General features: G+C 42.7%; 1 protein-coding gene across 6 annotated transcripts in view; it reads left to right on the forward strand.

Moving 5' to 3' along the window:
• Positions 1-6,745, forward strand: part of FAM124A (family with sequence similarity 124 member A) — a 44,102-nt gene extending 37,357 nt beyond the window's left edge. Inside the window, exons 4-5 of one of the 6 annotated variants that reach the window (XR_001874840.1) lie at positions 1,080-2,771; positions 6,120-6,195. Coding sequence is in view for 4 of the 6 variants with exons in the window: in XM_017815143.1 (XP_017670632.1) it covers positions 1,080-1,877 (798 nt within the window). In the remaining 2 variants the exon portion in view is untranslated. Of the gene's footprint in view, positions 1-1,079; positions 5,067-6,119 lie in introns of those variants that run through there. The other 5 variants (XR_001874839.1, XM_017815146.1, XM_017815145.1 and 2 more) reach the window with 5 other exon arrangements.
• The last annotated feature ends 14,451 nt before the right edge of the window (positions 6,746-21,196 follow it).

A 21,196-nucleotide genomic window follows, 5' to 3' on the forward strand; every position in this document is an offset into this window, starting at 1 on the left:
TCTTTCTTTCTCCTCTGTTGTTTCCAACTGACAAGTCCCATAGCTGAGATTATTGTTTATCTTCAAGAATATATATCTTGCACTTTGCCCCATTAGTTTCTGTCCCTTTTGGGAGAGAGATCAAGCATTTTTTATTATGCGAGAAATTCCAGTAACAAGAATTTAAATTAAACTTTTTGAAAGGCAAACTTCTAAAAGCCTCACTGAAATAAATGAGATGATGAAGAACCTTCTGATTGGTCGAACACAGTGCAGTTACCCACGCATCAGTGTCTAATCCCATAGGAAAGCCACCTGGCATCCAGCCACTTGAGAAGGATATTGGCTCCCCCTTTGTCACAGCTGCTTTCCCTGTTCAAATGCTTGAGTATCTGACAGGCAGACAACTGAATCCTGCCATAGGACTGAGATTCAGGTCCAAATTCAGATCATAGCCATCAGTTTCAGTCTTCAGTCTATGTGTCTACAAGCAAATTATATGTCTGTGCATAATGTCACTATGAGCTAGATAACAGAGCAAGTGGGTTCTAGGATGCACTGCTCAGCTAACCAGATGTGAAAGAGAAAATGTGAAAGAGTTGAAAGAAGTAGTAAATTCTGTTGGGAAGACCAAGAATGAGCTTGTTTGCTGAAGGCTTTCTGATGTTTCAGAGGGGAAAACAAAAAAAAAACACAGCAAGGAAGAAATGAGAAATTATCATTTTGGTAACATATATCTTCCATTTATTCATTTTTGTTCTTCAGCTGTCCACTAAGGCAGTAATGTAGGAAGAGAGAATATGAATGAATCTGAACAAGTCAATAGGAAGTCAGAATTTAAAGCTAGTGTAATTCAGCCCCCAAGGCAGGGCTTCTCTACCGTTTATTCTTGTTGTCTTTGAGGCTCCTTATGTAAATATTTGGGATTTTGGCAGGGTGGTTTCTCTTCGTTACTGAAGTGAAACATTTGCTGCAAGCATACTGACTGAAGTCTGCTTCGTAATTATTTGCAGTAACAACTCAGCAACGGAGACTTTATGGTTGTAAAACTGCCAATTCTGTATTAATGTGATCTTCTTTTTTCCCTCTCCTGGCTGCAGCAAGCACGCAGTTGGTGTAGGAAGGCTGCAAAGCAGAACAAGCAACCGTATCCATCTCTGTCAACAGATTCCCACTTCACCACTCTGCCAGCCTTTCTTCCTCAGAGCCACCTATCTATCTCTGAACAACCACAAGAAATGGGTCAAAAAAAGGTACATCCCAAGAACGGCCTTGGTCATTATCTTGGTTTCTCCCAGGAGGACTTGAGACACAGTGATGGGGGAGACTTCACGCACAGATCCAGCAGTGCCTCCAGCATTTCATGGTCATTTCAACGAAGCAGGTCTCTGTTCTGCTTGCCCACAGAGAACTCCTCTTCAGCGTCAGAGACATTTCATTTCAGTGAACCATTTCATGTTTTAAATGCTGGATCAACTGCAACCAGGTTAAAAACATGGAAATGCAGTCCCAAGCTTAACATTGATGACTTGGAAGGTGCCCAAGAGACTGATGTGGATACAGGGATGAAGCTGTCCTTTTCAGACCTGTCTGTGGTTTCTGCATACTCTTCCCTTAATGGATTTTGCAGTGAGTTGGCAGACTCTCTTCCCCTACAGAAACAAACTGTCAGTAAGGCTAAACAGGCGGCCACCAGTGGAAGGCCTGTTTCAGCCATGTGCAATACTTTTGAGTCAGTTGATGATTCATTGTGTTCTCTTTCTGAATGGTCTTCCAGCTCTTTCACATCAGCATCTCCCACCAAGCATCACAAACAGTCCTTGAGAGCAGCTCCATGTTCTCTGGACAATCATGCTTGCCCAGCGTCACCAGTTAATGAAGAAGAATTTTACATCTGAGGTTTCTCTATCTTATACCTTCCAGGGCAAACATGTTCTACTTGTGAATGGCAGCAGTGGGTCCACCTTGAGCATACAGAAGGTTCCTCGCTGAGGAGAAGGTGATGCAGCAGAGCGTGTTAAATATTTGAAAAAAATACTCAGAACCCTCTGAGATGGGTATTCCCAAACTGGGTACAGTAAAGCAGTCTGAGCTTGTGCCTTTACCTTTGTACTGGAGGAGATGATCAGCACAGAGGCTTTTCCACAGCACTGCAAGGTGGATGTTTTCTGTGACTGACCCTTTGGTGGTGAAAGAAATGCCAGAAGAGGCATATAGTATTCCATTTTAATTTGGCAGAAAATGAAGATTAATTTGTGATACCAAACTGCTTTAACTTTATGAGAAATTCCTTTAACTCAAGAAAGACGGGAGAAGAAAGGGGTCTTATTTCACTTTCACAAGTTCCAAAGGCAGCTCTAAGCACAGCGGGTCCCAGCAGTACCTCTCAAGTAGAGTCAGGCAAGAAATTTCCTGTGAGGAGACACACTATTCCTTCTAACCTCTGAGACCTGGCAGTGGTGAGGAGGGGGAGAACCACAGAATCATCAAGGTTGTAAGAGACCTTCAAGACTGTCCACTTCTAGTCCAAGTGTCAACCTAGCACTACCATAATCACCCCTAAAACATATTCCCATGTGCCATATCCAGCTGCCTCTTGAACACTTCCAGAGACTGACTCCACCACCTCCCTGGACAACTTATTCCAAGGCCTAACCACTCTTTCAGCGAATAATTTTTTTCTAATATCTAATCTGAAACTCCCCTGGTGGGGGAGGTTAATTTCTGCTCCTCCTTGCACTTGTGACATGGCAGAAGAGACCGACCACCACCTCACTACAACCTTCTTTCAGGTAGTTGTAGAGAGCAGTGAGGTCTCCCCTGAGCCTTCTTTTCTTCAGGCTAAACAGCCCCAGTTCCCTCAGTTGTACCTCATAAGATTTTGCTGCAGACCCTACCCCACCTCCATTGCCCTTCTCTGGACTCACTCCAGCACCTCAATGTCTTTCCTATAGTAAGGGGCCCAAAACTGAACACTGGATTCGAGGTGTGGTCTCACCAGTGCCGAGTAAAGTGGGACAATTGCTGCCCTGGTCCTATACTGGCCACACTGTTGCTGACAAAGGCCAGGATGCCATTGGCCTTCTTCGCCACTTGGGCACACTGCAGGCTCATATCCAACTGGCTGTGAATCAGCACCCCCCAGTCCCTTTCCACTAAGCAGCTCTTAAGGCACTCTTTCCCCAGTCTGTAGCTCTGCCTGGGGTTGTTGTCACCCAAGTGCAGGACCCAGCACTTGGTTCATGTTATTGAGCCTCATACCATTGTCCTCAGCACATTGACCCAGTCTGTCAAGATCTCTCTGTAGAGCCTTACAACCCTCCAGCAGATCAACACTCCTGCCCAACTTTATGTCTCCTGTGAACTGACTGAGGATACACTCAATCCCCTCATCCAAATCATCAATGAAGATGTGAAAAAGGACTGACCCCAATACTGAGTCCTGAGTAACACCACTAGTCACTAGCCACCAAATGGATTTAGTTCCATTCACCACCACTCTCTGGCCTTGGCCATCCAGACAGTTTTTCACCCAGCAAAGAGTACACCTGTCCACGTGCAGCCAGTTACTTCAGGCGAATGCTGTGGGAGATGGTGTCAAAGGCTTTACTGAAGTCTAGATCGACAACATCCACCACCTTTCCCTCACCTCCTAAGTGGGTCACTTTGTCATAGAAGGTGATCAGGTTGGTCAAGCAGGACCCACTTTTTGTAAATCCTGGGGGCCTGATACCCTGGTTGTCCTGTACATGCCATTTGATGGCCCTCAGGATGATCTGCTCCATGACCTTCCCTGGTACCAAGGTCAGGCTGATAGGCCTGTAGTTTCCCAGATCTTCCTTCCAACCCTTATAGATGGGCATTATATTTGCTAATTTACAGTCAGCTGGGACTTCTTTATTTAACCAGGACTGCTGGTAAATGATTGAAAGTGGTTTGGCAAGCTCTTTTGCCACTTCCCTCATTACTCTTGGGTGCATCCTATCTAGGCACATAGGTGTCTGACTGGAACCCTTTCCTCCTGGATTATAGGGGCTTCATTCTACTCCCTGTCTCTAACTTCCAGCTCTGGTAGCTGGATATCCTGGGGGAAACTGGTTTTGGTATTAAAAACTAAGGCAAAGAAGGCATTAAGTACCTCAGCCTTTTCCTCATCCCCTGACACTTTGTTACCCTCTGCATCCAGCAAAGGATAGAGACTCTCATTAGTCCTCCTTTTGCTGCCAATGTATTTATAGAATTTTTTTGAAGAAGCTTCACTCCTCCCCAGGGAAGAGGAAGCTCCACTGTATCTCTGACAGGCCAGATGCAGCAAGTGCCGAGAGGGAAACATTAGAGAACATTTTGAATCCCTCCCATCCAAAAAGCCCTTCATTCCCAGTTGGAAGGGAGCTATCTGGGCTGTTGTCTGAACCACTTGTGTGGACAGGGGTAACCCAAGTAAACCATGTTTGCTACTTCTAACTCAGGCAATACACAGCTTACTGAAAGATATCCCAGCATTTTTATGTAGGCCCAAATATATGACAGCGCCATGGTTTTTTTTCAAGGATTGTTATTTTTCTGTTAAAAAATAATTAATGCAGAAACTTATTCTTTGTATTTCCAGTGCAAGCATACTTCTTTCCGGGTAAAACACATTTCTTCTCAAATACTTCTCTCCAAAGGGAAAACAAGTCAAATTTTACTGGCTTTCAAAAGATGTTTTTAAAATACACATTCTTGATAACCTGTTTTGCTCTGGTTAATTTGGTATTTAAAAAAAAAATGTAAGTAAAAAGCTAAGTACCTTCTCCAGGATTTAGGTCAAATAAACAGATTTCATCATGCACGTTCTGAAAAGTATCCCTGATTGCAGCTCTGGTCTAGCCACTGAGAAAATAAGCATGTAAAAATGTGTATGTATAATGATGGATGTAGCCTATGTACAGGTGTAGATGCTGAAGGCCTACCATGATGGCATTGTGGTGTATGGAATAAAAACTCATTTTTTGAGAAATTACTAGATAATTTTAATCAAAAGAATTGCTGCTTTGCAGAAAAAGGGGGGGAAAAAATAAAAAAAAAAGGCAGAAAAGCACACATACTCTAAATAATAGTTACAAAACATGGAACAGCTTCCCTAGCTCATTTAAGGAAGTGCGCAGTTTTTCCAAACAATTCTGGAAGGAAGCCTGGGGGAAACTGAGTACATGTTTATAGGGGAGGCAGAGGAATTCCAATTAACCTGCACCCCCAGTCCAGAAGAGGCCAGAGGGATACTCGAGAGTCAGAATGCCTCAAGGCTTTTTCCTTTTGCGGTTGTTTTCTCCACACAGGGAAAAAGGCATCAAGCTGAAGTCTAAGTCTCCCATCTGTGAGATAGTATCGTAGCATGTACCAGGGGTAGACTTTGGCTTTTGTGCTAAACACAATGAATAAACAGGGAAGTCTATTCAAGCTCTAAGAGCACAGAAGATTATCAGCCTTCTCCTACCCTCTAAAACTGTGTAAGCTTACTGCATTTTGGGGTAAACTATTCTCTTTCTGGGACCAAAAATAGCACTAATGAAGGATTTGTCATGGTGTGGATGTGTTTACCTTTTCTGTGCTCCTTCAGAGCCCATGAAGTCTTTCCTCTGACTTTCATGACCTTTAGATCAAATCCCCCCCTGGAACATGGTGAGCCCAATTTATCTAAAGTCCTCTTCCATGTTATTGTTTGTACCCTGCCAAAATACACTGTGAAGTCAGACTAGCCACTTTTTCCATCAGCCTGTAATTCACCATACAAGCAGTGATGCCTAGGACAGTCAGGCTCCACAGGTTTAAATTTATGCTTCATTATATGAAATAGCATTGTATATTTATTGGACAGACATTTTATCAACACTAGCTACTTCCAGATGTGACAAACAACAGGATAAATTTGATTCAAATCTGTTAAAACTTTTAGTATTCCTTATTTGGAATAAGAAAAAAAAGAGCCTTTTCACAATATTTTAATAATACAGATAAGATTTGATCTGAACATGAAATAAAAAACTCATTTGACCTGATGTAGCTGTCTGATCCTGGCACCGTGCCAACACCCAAACTCCTGACAAAAGCTAAGTGGGGTTTTTTGTGAAGAGGAGTCTTTGAAACATCTTTCCACCTAGGGCATGCCTCTAGAAGAAGGCACACCTGGGGGCCGTCACCTGATGCAGCAGGAAGCACCAGTACTGGAGATCTACAAAGAAGTACAGGATAGTTCAAGAGTCAGTCCTGAGGTTCATGTGTGGTATTAATAAGCAGCTCTGCAAGCATCTCAGCTCCAGATTTCAGCAGATTCCTAATGGGAAGAAAACCAAATGAGTCCCCACAGACTCTGAATTTATGCTGTCTCACTGGTTCTGTCTCCAAGTATTTCTGTTCTGTGTACTGATACCTAACTAAAAATGAAAGTTTTAATTGTTTACATTGATGGTACTTGTAACCAAATTTTGTAAAAAACTGAGTGTCCTACTGTCAGGAAAAACAGAGGTGATAGTGTACAGAAAACATTTTGTCTATAAAAAAAAAAGCCAGATTATGAAGTGAGTTTCACTGGAGGTAGGCTTCATTAATTCTCTTCCCATTGTTTAAGAAGGGGCTCATCTCTTCAGTTAGTTGAATATGCACATGTTTCATGGCATTTACTTATTGTTTTGATTAAATTATGAACAATGTCCTTTAAGAACTGCAGGCTTCCCCTGAACTTTATCCTCACCCCAGAATGCATTTCTTCTGTGAAATAAAATAGAGATAAAAAGTCAATTGTACTTATTCTTCTGCGTGTTCATTTATGAAGTATTGCAAACTCACACAGTATTTTAACTGGGCTTCAAAAATGACTGCAGTGCCACAAGCTCTACAGCTTTTGGCAGTGTGTGTCAGTGGGATAATTACAAAATAAACATAGCAAAAACACTTTTATGTTGGACTCAGCTTTGCCTCTGCAGACTGGGTCTTTTGATTCTCACTGAGTTGTTTTAAATAATTTTCTCCAGTAAAGCTGAATGATAAAATAGGAGCTATGACACATATTGGTAATCTTGCGTGCTTAAATCCCATCTTGGTTTGTTTGATATAAGTTGGTCTTCATAATAGTCCTTCTGTCTTATTTGCATCAGTGTATGGTGTTATCTATTATACATTTCTTTATTCCCCCATGGGACATGTCTGCGTGTTAACATTACATTGTATATGCAAAGCTGTGTATGTTTGGCTTTGTTTAGTTTTTATGGGTTTATGGTTTAACATTTATATATACTTGTATGTCACTTATAGAGTTGTAGAAACACTGGGAGTTGGAAGAGGCCTCTGGAGGTTTTCTAGTCCAAAGTGCCTGCTGAAAGCAGGCACAAAGCTGCTCAAGCCTCAAAGTTTTGAAATTAAATCGAGTTGTTCAGAACCTTGTCTGGTAAGGTTTGAAAATATCCAAAAGTAGTAATTTCACAGTGTCTCTGGGCAATGTGTGCCAGTGCTTAACCACTGTAATGGTGAAGAATTACTTCCTAGTCTGCAGTCAAAATTTGCAATCTTCAAACCTGTGATCTTTCCCTCTTGTTTCACTCTGTACCTCTGAGATATTCTGTCTTCTCTATAATACCCCATTAGGTGCTGGAAGACTGCAGTGTCTCTTTCAGCCTCTTCTTCCACGTCGTATGCTGTCGCTCCCTGACCATGTGAACTCTCTCCAGTTTGTCAATGTCTGTCTTATACTGAGGAGCCCAAAACTGTACACAGCCCTATGGATGTGGTTTGAGGAGTGCTCCGTACGCTGGAAGAATAATTTCTGCCAACTTGATGGCAACTTCCTTGCTCATACCACCCAGTATGCTGTTGGCCTTATCACTGCAAGGGTGCCCCACTTAATCATGTTCAACTTGCTGTTCACCGGGATCCCGACATCTCTTTTTGCAGAGTTGCTCCCTACCTAGTAGGTCCTTTAGCTCGTGCTGTCATACCAAGTTAGTCCATGCCAGGTGCAGGGCTTGTATTTGCTTTTATTGAACTTGGTGTGATTCTCATTGGTACCTTTCTCCAGCTGGTAAAGGTCTCTGTGAGTGGTAGCCCTGCCTTTCAGTGTATCAGTCTTGGCCCCCAACTGGGGGTCATACGGTAACTTGCTGAGGGTGCATTTCATCCCCTTGTGCAAGACACAGATGAAAATGTTGAGCAGCACTGTAACTGAAAAAAAACAGTGTTGACCTCAGAAGAATGCATTTGCAGTTGGCTACCAGTTAGAATTTAAGCTGTTGTCCAATGCCCTTTAAGTCTGACAATCCAGTCAGTTATTCACCCATGTTGTAGTCCACCCATCTAGTCTGTTTCCTTGATTTGGCGACTAGGATACCGTGAAGACTATGTTGAAAACCCTGCTAAAGTCGAGGAAAGTTAGATTCACTGTTCTTTGTCCATCCATCAATGAAGTGATCTCATCAAAGGTGGCAATCAGTTTTGTTTACTGTTTGTACAACATGATGGCTTTTCCAAATCATTGTCCTGTCCATCTTGAGTGTGGAAATGACTGAAGATTTCTTGGTAAACTTCCAGGGAACTGAGGATAGACTGATCAGCCTGTAGTTCCCCAGATCATTCTTCTTGCCATTCTTGAAGTGGGCTATGACATTTTCTTTCTTTCAGCCATCTGGAACTTCACCAGTCACCACAACCCTTCAAAACTGATAGAGGGCAGTTTCGTGATTACACTGGCCAGTTTCTTTTGCACTGTCAGCCCCATGGACTTGTGTATGTCCAGCTTACTGCATCCCTGACTCAGTCTTATAGTGTGATTACTAATTTTGTCCTTGAAATTTTGCTACTAGACACAGACGTGGCAGACCTAACAAAACACCTCATGAGCGAAGATCTTGTGAGTGAAGACAGAGGTTTTTCCAATTGGCAGGTTTTTCCATTTACAGAAAACAGGAACTCTTCTTGTCTGTCCTGAGTCACTTTCCAGTTGTTCAAAGAAGGTTCCGTTTATCTTCCCTTCTTGATTGAGTGGGTTTTAGGAGATGCCCACAACAATATCACTTTTATTAGCTTCTCCTGACCCATGGGCTCTTGATTTTCTCATCCTGTGTTCCCTCACAAACATGCATGCATTCATGCCACTCAGTTGCTTAGAGCACAATGCTCATCACCATCTGCCACCCTTCCAACGTGTATCCAGCCGTGACAGCTCTGTTTATACAACTGTCCATAACATCTCTAAATCATCTGGGTTTACATCCTGGGAGTGCTGAGGTCCTTCAGGAGAGATTTGCAGGTTCAGCAGCCTGAGCATTGGCACTGGCTGTCCCATCTGCCCAACAGAATGGAGCTACCCAGGTGTTGGTAAGACAGTCCCACCTCACAAAGGGCTTTGGAAACAGATTAAAACTGTGTGTGTGTTAACTATTGAAGAAATCACAATATTGGAACACATTGGTGTTTCCCTCTGTTCAAGCTGAGAAGTCTTAATCCAGTTATTCATTCTTCATAGGAAAACCATTCCATAGTTTCGTTTGTTCTTGTTACCCTTTTGTATAATTTTCTGTTGTGCTGCGTGCGTTTTGAGCCAGAGGGTGCATAACCATGCATAGTTTTTGGAGGTGTAGCTGCACTGTAGATATACAGAGTGGCTTGAAGGTGTTTTCCATTTTATTCTCTGTTCCTCTCGTAGTAGTGGAACTTGCTGCTTTGGCTGCTGCTGAGCACTGAGCTACCCTTTTCTTAGACACTTAGGTAGCTCCAAGGTCCAACTCTCAAGCATAAAATTTCAGTTGAGACCCTACTATCATGTATGTAAAAATACAATTTTTTTTAATAATTAATTTTAGAATTAGCTACATTGAATTTCATCTGCCTTTTTATTGCCTAGTTGGTGTCTATTGTGAGACTTTTCTGCAGCTTCCCCAGTTGTTCATCATCTTTACTATCTTGGATGCTTAATAACCTCAACACACTCCCTTTTTCCAGGTTTAAGCCATGCTGAGCAACGTAAGCTTGAGTACAAATCCCTGCATGACTCCACTGCCAAACCTCCTTCCACTATCAGAAGTGGCTATTTATTTCTGCCTTCTGTTTCCTGCCTTTTAATCAGCTCTTTGTTCACATAACCTTACCTCTTAAACCATCACAGCATGGTTTCTTTAAGAGGCTTTGATGAAGGACTTTGGAAAACCGTTCTTAGCTATATACCTGTTTGTTGATGCCTTCTGAAGCCCCTAAGAGATTTATGAGGTGTGATTTACTTTTATAAAACCATATTGACTCTTCCCAAAAAAGTCCTGAAAATTTTATCTGTTCAGATAATGACTTGTCTCTCATCTGAGCCTAAGTGCCATTTGAGTACAGAGCAATCCTCCCTGTGGCATTCTTTCCCAGCTTCCAGGATTCAACCTAGTCCAAATTGATAAATTTACACAGAGTCCAGACTTCCTGAGCCAAAAACTACTCAGATCGCTGTGTGACCAACTGCTATATTGGGCTACCAATGGATTTATCCTCCCTCAGTTTATCAGATTTCCTGTTGAATTTCTTTTAATTCCTCAGCAGTTCAGGGGAATGAACAGCACTGAATTCATTCCCTGCATGAGAAGATAGACACATTTGTTTGAAGCCTTCATGCAGATAATTTCACTGAGCGCTTCCAGAAGTCAATACAGAGTACTGAGCAGTGTTGCCTCAGTAACTGGGAAGGTTTGTGTCCCCCTGAGCTCAGGAACCAACTGGTTGTGGGGTAACTGTGGAGGAGTCCAACTGCTTGTTGCGGACAGCCTTGCAGCCTTCCAAGGCGTAAATCCTGTGGTGGTGTATGTCTACAGTGGTAAATGGAAGTGGGACAGGGGATAGGGAAGAGGTTCAGACACTGGATCATTTGATTGCTTCTTGTCTCTGTTTTGGACCACTTCAAGCAGCTTTTGCCAAGACACTACCTGGTGGTGCCCTTCACCCCAGTGACTGGTCCCACTATGGAAGAGGCTACATCAAGCCTGGGTCCCTCTGTCTCCAATGTTGTCCCACCAGACTTGGCATCTTTCTGCCCTAGCATATGTGTGCCCTTGGGCATCCCAGAGGGCATGAAACTCAGCCTCTCAGGGTCATGCTGTAAAAAACACCTCTCAGCTGGGCTGCAGTGCATTTTTCAATTCCTTTCAGATAACCAGCTCCTGTGCAAAATGGGCTAATTTTGTCCTAGAGCTGAAAGGATCCTGCAGCATTCCAGGAGGGAAGCCAGGCCAGCTGCTGTGTGGTATGTCTAGTGACCAATGGGACATTTCTGAAGGGTGTCAAACAGTGCTAGGCTGGCCTTGGAGCTGGAGAACAGTATTCAGACTGCTTTCTTTTGAGCAATTTACAGATAGTGTTGCATCAATTTGGCTGCAGAAAGGGCATCTAGAGTCTTAGAGATCTTCACAGGTGCACCCTGGCCCTGCTGTGGCCCAACCTCTTGCATTAAGCATGGTTGATGTTTGAATCAGTTATCCTTTTTAATCACTTTTCTTCTGAATATATGATGCATAAAATGCAAAACAGCTTGCTAGGTAGAGGCCATTAATCAAATCTGCCTGTCATAAATGAAAACTGCTGACTTAATGAAACATAATGAAATGGCAATGGAAATGGATTTAGCCAAAGCTGACCAGCTGGTAAGAGAAATACCCCATTCCCACCTTCGTGACTGTGGAGTGCCTGTATCCTGTGACAGGATCACAGCAATGCAGTATCTTGGGTTTTTGTGCCACCAGCCTGCAAAAGTTGCTAGTGCCATCTCGTGGTTCTCACGCACACGAGTGACAGCGCAAAGAGCTGTCAGCCCAAGTGGGTGACACCTGCAGGGCACCTGGTGGGGGAACCTCAGGCTCAGTGCTCTCCTGCCCTTGTACCCTCTGTGCCCTGTATTTCAGCCTAAGCTGGTGACAGTGCCCAAGCTGTGCTCCCACCCTGCTGCTGTGCTTTATCACCTTCCTTCCATCAGGAAGTGGGGAGCTGAATAACCAATGACATGATGACCCAAAAGGCTCTGACATTTCTTTTGCTGCTCTGTAGCCAGAGGCGAGGAAGCATTCAAAGCCCACGGGGAGATCACTCAGGGCTGCATTTGGGTTGGAGCCGAGCATCTGCTGTGAACAAGCCCCTCAGCACAGCATGGTAAGCCGGCTGGCTGTCACAAATTCCTCTATTTACTTTGATGAAAATTTTAGCCCTCCTGGTACGGAGATAATCTGCTAAGTATGACCCAACTCCTGCCAAGACAATGCTTCTTGTGAGGTTAGCAGTGCTACTGGAGAGCTCCTGCTCCTTAGGTATAATGAACTCGGGGACAGGGCTGCCCGGAACAGATACAGTTTAAGAATGCAACATATAATACCAATTTTATAATTCCTTCTACTTCCATGAATTAACAGCCATCTTTTTGCAGTTCACATGTACTATTGCATGGACAGATTATTTTTTAAACTGGTCTGTAATTAGGAGCAGGAGGGGTATTTTCACATGGTTTGCCCTGACATAGTTATGAGTCCCACTTTTTCCTACTTTTTGGGGGGTTTTTTGGTCACAAGAAAGCAAAGCTTTAACTAATTACTCCGTGGCTCTGCTTATGGAATTTGACTAAATGCCAATGTTCCCCTGTTGTGCCATGTAAAGCCATAGAAATGCACCCTCTGCCCTTAAGTTTCTCTCCTCAGCACTTTGGTGCCTTGCTTGATTTCAAGAGCTGACTGCCCTGTGGTTTTCCCATGGGAGGGGCAAGGACACTCATTCCCACCCAGCCACGTGTGTAAAGACTGCAGAAGTTTTGAAGAAAGGACTTTCGGGGCTGCCTAAGGCAGCAACAGAAACAACCACTGCCAGGTCTGCCACTGCACCTGGCTAGGAGATAGTGAGGTGAGAGCTGGCAATGAGGTCAGGGTAGTGCTCAGACAAGCCAAAGGGCAGGAGAGGAGCAGAAAGATAGGATCCATCTGTGACCTTCCTCCTGTTTTCTAAGGATGGTGCACCAGCTCCAGGTATGTGGGGCTATGCAATACCCTGCTCTTCGAGGGATTGGGGTGAGATATGTGAATGTGGAGGGAAGCCATCAGCCCTAGGAGCTATGGATGCTGGAGCTGTCATGTTGCCAACCATCCTGAGTGCACAGTCTTTTACAGGTTTCTAGGGCAATTTTTGCTCTGAAACAATGGGCTAGTTTGCTGTTTCAACTGCTTCATTTGCCCTGCACAAAACATCCCCTAGAGTCACACCATGTGCCTGAGAGGATTGTTCAAATGCTTCTTGAACTCCATCAGGCTTGGTGCTGTGACCATTTCTCTAGTGGTCACCTGTTCCAGTGACCAAACACCCTGAAAAAAGGTGGGAAATCTTTTCCTAATATCTAACCTAAACCTCCCCTGACACAACTTCAGGCCGTTCCCTCAGATCCTGTCACTGGTCAGCACAGAGAAGAGATCACTCTTCCCCTTACGAGGAAATTGTAGACTGTGATGAGGTCTCCTCTCAGTCTCCTCTTCTCCACGCTGAACAGACCAAGTGACCTCAGCCACTCCTCATACAGCTTCCCCTCTAAGCCCTTCCCCATCTTTGATGCCGTTCTTTGGACACTCTCTAAGAGTTGAATATCTTATATTGTGGCACCCAAAACTGCACATAATATTCAAGGTGATGCTGCCCCAGTGCAGAGCAGAGCAGGACAATCCCCTCCCTTGACCGGCTGGTGATGCTTTGCTTGATGCCCCCCAGGACACGGTTGGCCCTCCTGGCTGCCAGGGCACTGCTGACTCATATTCAACCTGCCATCAACCAGAACCAGAACCCCCAGGTCCCTTTCCATGGTACAGCTTTCCAGCATCTCATTCTCCAGTCTGTACAAACGTCCAGGATTGTCCCATCCCAGGTGTAGAATCCAGCACTTCCCCTTGTTGAACTTCATCTGGTTGGTGATTGCCCAGTCCTCTGATTTGCTGAAGTCTCTCTGCAGGGCCTCCCTTCCTTCAAGTGACTCAACAGCTCCTCCTAGTTTTGTGTCATCTGCAAACTTGCTTAGTATCCCTTCCAGTCCTGCATCCAAGTCATTTATGAAGATGTTGAAGAGAACAGGGTCTAAGATGGAACCCAATGGAACCTCACTAGTGACAAGTCGCCAGTCTGATGTAATGCCATTCACTATTATCATGCTGCCTGTCTCCACAGATGCTCCTCTTGCCTGTCCTTTCCTTTCTTCCTTCCTTTCTTCCTTTCTTCCTTCCTTCCTTCCTTCCTTCCTTCCCTCCTTCCTTCCCTCCTTTCTTCCCCTAATCTTCCCTTTTCTTTTATTTCTCTTCTCATTCAGCTCATCCCCTCTCTGTCACAAAACCCCAGGCCCAGAAAAATCCCACTCAGTACAGCACTATCTCTTCCTTGGCCAGAACCAGCCTGGAGGTGTTCCCGCTCAGCCCACTCCACCAGTTCCCTGACATACGCTTTGTCTCATCCCTTCAGACAGGACCCAAGTCTGAGGCTGCATTTACACTCTGTGTCAAGAACAAAGCATGACAGGACCCAGGCTCCTTTCCTTTCCTACCCACTCATCTCTTTAGCATCTCCTTAATAAATCAATTGGATTTGGTACTTACCATATCTCTAGCAGACTGCAGGGGACAAAATTCTGCTTTCAGCATCGCTGGGAATCATTCAGTGACACCACAAGGATGCAGCTGCAGGTGTGCTCTGTTATTCTCTGCAATGGAGGCTTGTTGTCTGTTAGACATACCAGGTCACCAGAATCTTTTCTGATGCTGTGATTTTTGGTAGATGGTCCAAAGAAAAATTGGCTGCTCTCAGGACTGTCAGCTAGCTTGCAGCCTGGCGTGAATGAAGAGCATAGCAAGATGGAACAGATTTTTACCACAAGCCTTCTTTGCTGATGTGTCAAGTTTGGTGGTATCATTTGGAGAAGTGAATTAATCTTGGAGTTGTGTACAAAAGAGACTGAGAAAGGAAAACGGAGAAAAAAAGGATGTGTGAATCTATGTTGATTATTTCAAAGTAATAAACAAGTGGCATCAGAAAAGATTTTGACAACCATATGGACTTTCAGAAGTGTGAAATCTTCTGAAAATTATATGCAATCATGTAAGGACTGGCATAGAAAAAATACAAGATATGGATGGATGAGAAGTACAGACAGGGGACTGCAATCTGTGATACAGGAGCTAAGATTCTGAGTACATGAAAAAATGTTAATGAGAAAAAAATTATATAAATTAAATTAAATTAAATTAAATAACATAAGAGAGTTCTCCCAAAGGTGATAGGAATAACAGTCGATCCTATTTCTTATTGCTGATTTTCAGAACTAGACTCTGGGGAACAGCAATCTCAGGGACTGAGCAACAGCTTTCCATGAAAATAATTATTGCTTTTCTGGGAAGCTTCTCTGGAGATGCATGTGCAAGCTGGATTTTACACAGCACAAAAGCTACAGGTAAAGGGTGCAGGTCCTGCTGAAGAGCGTCAGCTGCTTCAGCTGAGTTTGGTAACTGATATGGCAGTGATACGTCTCTCCTCTGATGTTCACCAAGGGGACACTTCTTATCCCAGAGCTTGGGAAGTGCTATTGTTGCCCCTGAGAGGCAAGTAGGATGACAAGAAACCAGATTTGCAAATTTTGTAACTTTGGTGTAGCACATCTTCATACATGTTGGATGTGCATATGGCAGGGACATCTCCATGGGCCACAGGGTCTGACAGATGAAGGTGCATGATATGAAGTCTCTCACACACCAGAAAGGAGTTACGGGCTGCTCTGCTGTGTTGGGGAAATGGGGGCTATCAGATGGCAACTCATCAGATCTGGACAAGGACCACCACGCTGCTTGAGGTCTTACCTGCTAGGAGGAGAGAAACTTGAGAGGTCTAGACTCTGGGGACTAAGTTTAAATGCAGTCACTCTGAGCATGTTTATAACCTGAGTGTTTGACGTGTTTCCGCTTTAAGTTATCACAGTGCACAGTACTGTGAGATATAAGTTGCAGCCAAAATCTTTTCAGGTTACATTTATAAATGGCATCTGATTTGTCTCTGATTTCAGCTTCCCCTTTGGCAGCATTCCAGGTCCAGATACTGGCCTGTATTGCTCATCACACTGTGAGAGAATGGGAAAAGCAGATGAAAGGTGAAAAATTGAAAGTGAAAAGCAAACCAGCTATGCCATCTTAAAGAAGCTGGAACAAAAGTAGGCTGAATGCTCAGAGGAGAAATTATCTATCATGAGAAAACACAGATCAGGGCAAAAGCTGGCTTTCATGTATCAGTAAAGACTTATGATGGAATGAAATGGATGATGTGCATGAAATTCATCTGTTTGCATAGTTTGAACATTAAATCTGATACGTCAGCAGTACTTAGACTGGGAATTTACTGTGGTTTGGAAAGAAGCAAAGTAAGTTACCTGTACATCCTGTAATGCACATTACTGTGGCTCACCAAAGCACTGACATTTCAACCCAAAGAAATGCAAAGATGACCAACACAGGGAATCCCAGAATCAACTGAAAGGTCCTAGTTGTTCTTTCAAGGGAATGCTTGTGTGATTTTGGAAGCCCTGTAAAAAAATCGCCTACCTCTGTTTTGCTTTGCACCCAGAATGATGAAAGTACAGCATCTGTGCACTGTATACACCATATATTCTCCTATAGTCTGATATTTTGAGTCCCTCTTTCCATTCTGCAATACTTCCATTAGACCCCAATGTCTTTAAGAAGTCAGTACACACCCAAAAGAGTTCACACACATCTTTAATTTTTCCATATATGTCTTCTAAGTATACCCTTCCTCTTTTTCCCCTTTCTTTAGGCCATCACGACACCCAACAATCCTTTGTTGTTTGGTGACATTAGCACAGTCACCAGTAAATTTAACATCTCACTATCTCTTTCCACCACTGAAGGTGATACTTGAAGTTAGTCCTAAGAGGTTCCAGCAAGAAAGCATCACTTATGAGAATGTGATGAACTGTACAGAGAAACATTTTTTTGCTATTTAAAAAAAATACTTTAAGATGCCATAATCTGTATTTTCAGACTCTGGAGTGACAGGCCAAAGAAAAGCATATCAAGACCCTCCTTATTTCTTTATTTAATGAGCTATGGGGTTTAGCTGAGGAATTTAAATGATTGACTGAGAAGTATTTGAAATTCTTGAGGGTCATAAAGATCAAGGCAAATGAATCAATCCAAAATAATTAATTTTGACACTGTGACAACTACTAGCTGTTTCTTTTTTCCCCCAAACAATCTATGAATATTTTTTCTCTTCTTGAAAGGCTAAAGAGTCTTATTTTCCAAAGAACTGCAACATTAAATGTCCCCATATTTGACAAGAGCATTTACAGAGAGTTGTAGCTGTTCTATCTCTAAAAGAAAGAAAACATCGGAGAAAACCAATTTCTTAATTGTTTGATTCATTCATTCATTAGTTGGTGCTTAGACGCTTTTTCTTAATTAGTAGAGTTGTTATGAGACCAAGCAGCCACAGATACACATTAAACGCAGAGAAAAAAACCAAACCAAACAAACATTAAGAAATAAATGTTTTACCTTCAATTGCAACAGTAATGCAAGAATCATATATGCTATGATCCTGCTATCGAGGATCATTTTGTATTGAAGAAGTGACTTTCAGAAAGAGGAATTAGCTTTTCAACACTTTTTCTTTCCTATTATTTGTCATGTTTCTGATGAAACAAGATAGTTTAACAATTTATTTTTTTTTATTCCATAACACAGATTTATTGTTTTCAAAAATACAACCTCAGGGGCTGGGAATACAACAGTGCCTTTCCCACCTTGAAAGGCATCTCAGGACAAGAGTGCACAGAGAGCAACTCCAGATGAAATACCAGCAGCCATCCGGTACTGAATGACACACGCCTTCAGTGGGGCTTCACACAAGACCTTCAACCACATGGTGGTCTTCCCAGAGAAAGAAGGAGAATAAAATTGTGTTACCAAACCTAGCTCTAATGTAGTCCCACTTACTACAGAGAAACCTAAACAAAACCATATTATTTTATCAGATGCCTATTCCTGCAGACTTCTGTTTAAAAGAGGAGAAGGCACTGCTTGTTTTCTGTAAGAACTGGCCCTGCATTACAGACCTGAAAGCTCAGCTTGGAGTCAGCTCTCTTTTTCTGCCAATTTCCAGCTATGTCAGAATGAGGATATGAGGCACAGCCTGCACACTTATACAAGAGAGGGCAGCCAACAAAATTACTGCCACTCTGGGGATTATTTTACCTCTCTTGATCTCCATTAACTGCAATAGCTCAGAGCAGAATGCTCCAGACTTACAAAGAAAAAAAGAAGAAGGAGCGTAGAAAGCAAACAAACTACACTGGAAACCAGCACTTGTTCATGTGAGTACATGGTTGCCTACTCCCATAGCCTGAGTTGGCTTTTGGCTCTACTGTTTGGAGAAGTTTGAACAATGGTAAACCACGCTATGCCCAGAGGACTGCAGGTGCCCCTATCACTACAGTATCTGAAGAAAGTCCATGTAGCTTCTTGGTGAATTTGTCTAATGTTAGCCACTTCAGGATTAGCAAGTTACTTTTCAGGATTCCATTTCTGGGACATTTGTCTCCCTGACTTTTGTTCTGCTGCTTCCTCCCTTTTTCCATCTGTACAAACATTTGCAGCACTACAGAATAAGAAATTCAATTTTAAAGTTATTTCCCTGAGCCATAAGTGTGATCCTATCAGCCCGCCTTGATCTAATGCAAAAGTCCTAAATGACCATCTCAAATGAGGCGACATTTCAGAGGCCATGGTCCAGCAGGGCTGAGGTTCTGTGAAGAGTCTGCAGGCAGCATGCCCTGTTCTGTCCTCCCCAGAAAAATTTTATTTTAATATTTGGGCTCCCTATTCAAATGCTGGTCTGGCCGTGCAAGTAAAGGCACAGAGTTGCTCATGAATTCACGAAGTTCCATCAGACGTGATGCTTGTACGCAAAAGGAAAAAAAGAAAGAGAATTTGTATGTACAAAGTTGTGCTCCTTTGTGGCAGAAAAAGAGGAAGAAAAGGATCTTCTGTTTGGATTTTCATGCTTCTCACTTTTGACCCTGTTGCAGTGCCATACCAACAAATGCCATCTATAAAAAGGAAACCTCAACAGAAAGCCATTAGGAAGAAGCCTTCTAATTAGTGATTTTCCCTTTCTTTACAACTCCAGCTTGGTACAGCAGTCTCCCCACTCCATGTTTAAAGCTGTATCTGCCTGTAAGTCACCCACAACACAGAGCACAGACCTCCCTCCATGAAGCACATACACTGGCAGATAATCCAGATCAGTTTACCTCTGTGTACCTGGCAGCATGCTACTGTGCAGTGACCAAATATCAGAAGAGTTTGTGGTTAATTAGGATCAGATTAATCCCTGCTGACTGCCTGTCTGTGTGTAAAAAGGGCACTAGAGGTTAGAAAGTATTAAGTACCTTAAATGTCTACTTGCATAATGTAAAAACCTACTGAAGATCCAGACTTTGTGCTTGAAAGTGTTGATGTGAAATTATTTACCCCTAGAGGCATTTAAATGTGCTTCTTATCCTATCAAAGCAAGAAAATCCATTAAAAAATTTCCAGAAGAAAATGTAATAAATATTTGACCGCAGAAAATAATAAACCTGCAGCACAATGGAGACAAGACATCTATAAAAACAATGCCTCAGAGATTCTCAGTTATTTCAAACCTCTAAGAATTTAGTTCAGTATATGAAGTATAATTCTTATAGCTACAATTAAGCTTTTTCTGTGATACAATTATACCTAGTTTTCAATTTTATTAGTTCCTATTTATCATAAAAATACAACAACTAATAATTAGATAGCTTTATCTATACACCCTTTCTATGGCATTCCTCATGGAGCCCAAGGATCTTCACAGACAAGACAGATTTCTTTATTCTTATATGGTCAAAGTATTTAATGCACTCATGACACTAAAATGCAGATTATATTTTGTTGAGATGCTTAGCCATCCCTGAGCATGTATGTGGTTATTGGATAGGTCAAAATATGGAGAACTTTTGTGGTTTGCTCTTAATTTTAAATGCAACCATATTGTTACATAGGGAAGGATCCTGAGATTGATTTTAAAAGCTAAGAAGCTAGTAGAAAGATTTTTAGAGACAAGATAAAGGTTCTACAGGTCCATGAGAATGTCAAATTTACACACACCACATACACTGATAGACCATTGAGCCTTTTCTTCTTTCTTATTTTTTGTTACTGGCACATTTATATAAGTATTAGGGACATTTATATAATAACAGGATATTAGCTTATTTTGAGGTCATCTGTTCTTGTGACTTATTCCCCATTTACAGTCATAAGCTTCTCATTGTGACATCACCTTGGCGGCTGTAGCACTACCTGTGATGTCACCAAAAGAGATTATAACATGAAGTGGGGAGTAAGTCGCAAGAGCAGATCAGCTCCTAAAGAATAAAGGTTTTGTTTTGCCCTGCTAGTAGAAGGAGATGGAAACATCGACCCACCCTTTCTCCCCTACTTATCATGGTGGAGCAGGGCCATTTTACTTCATAGGCTGGTAATGCAAGATTGGGGCTGCCTGGGTAGAAGGATTTGGTTAGCTTGGGCAAACTTTGATGCAATAAAATGGGTGCATGAGAAAATACATGCAACGTGTACAGGTACGTACAACCTTGCTTCTCTGCCCAGCTCAGGGGTACATCACAAGCTGGGGTGAGACAGTAAGACAACAGCTTTCTGTGAAACTGCAGTGAGCACAGGGAGGCACACATGGAATCCACAATGGGACACATTGCAGATGTGCTGTTCCTTCTGCGTGGGTCTGGCAGCCCCAGAGGTCACTCAAATATTGCTCAGTTGGGTCCAATTTGTTTTCTGACTGATCCCCAGGCTAAAGGGAGGGTATCTGTGAAATGACAGGCAGAATATAAAAGCTGTGGGTCATACTAAACCAGTTTGGCAATGTGGCTTTCAACATGGATCCCTCGGTCAGTTTAGGCCATGGGAGAGGTAAAACCACAACTGATGAACTGGCCCATGCAGAGCTGCTCTTTAAATAATGTTCTTCCATGTTATTCATTCTCGAAGTTCAACTCTTACCTACTCAACCAAATCCCTCTTTCTGAAAGCTAGCCTTGTTATGGGAATTCAGCACTGCAACTTCATAAACATCTTCATGATTTCATCTTCTGTTT

The sequence above is a fragment of the Lepidothrix coronata genome, unplaced genomic scaffold (assembly GCF_001604755.1).
Source record: "Lepidothrix coronata isolate B3197 unplaced genomic scaffold, Lepidothrix_coronata-1.0 Scaffold48, whole genome shotgun sequence".
Taxonomy (NCBI): domain Eukaryota; kingdom Metazoa; phylum Chordata; class Aves; order Passeriformes; family Pipridae; genus Lepidothrix; species Lepidothrix coronata.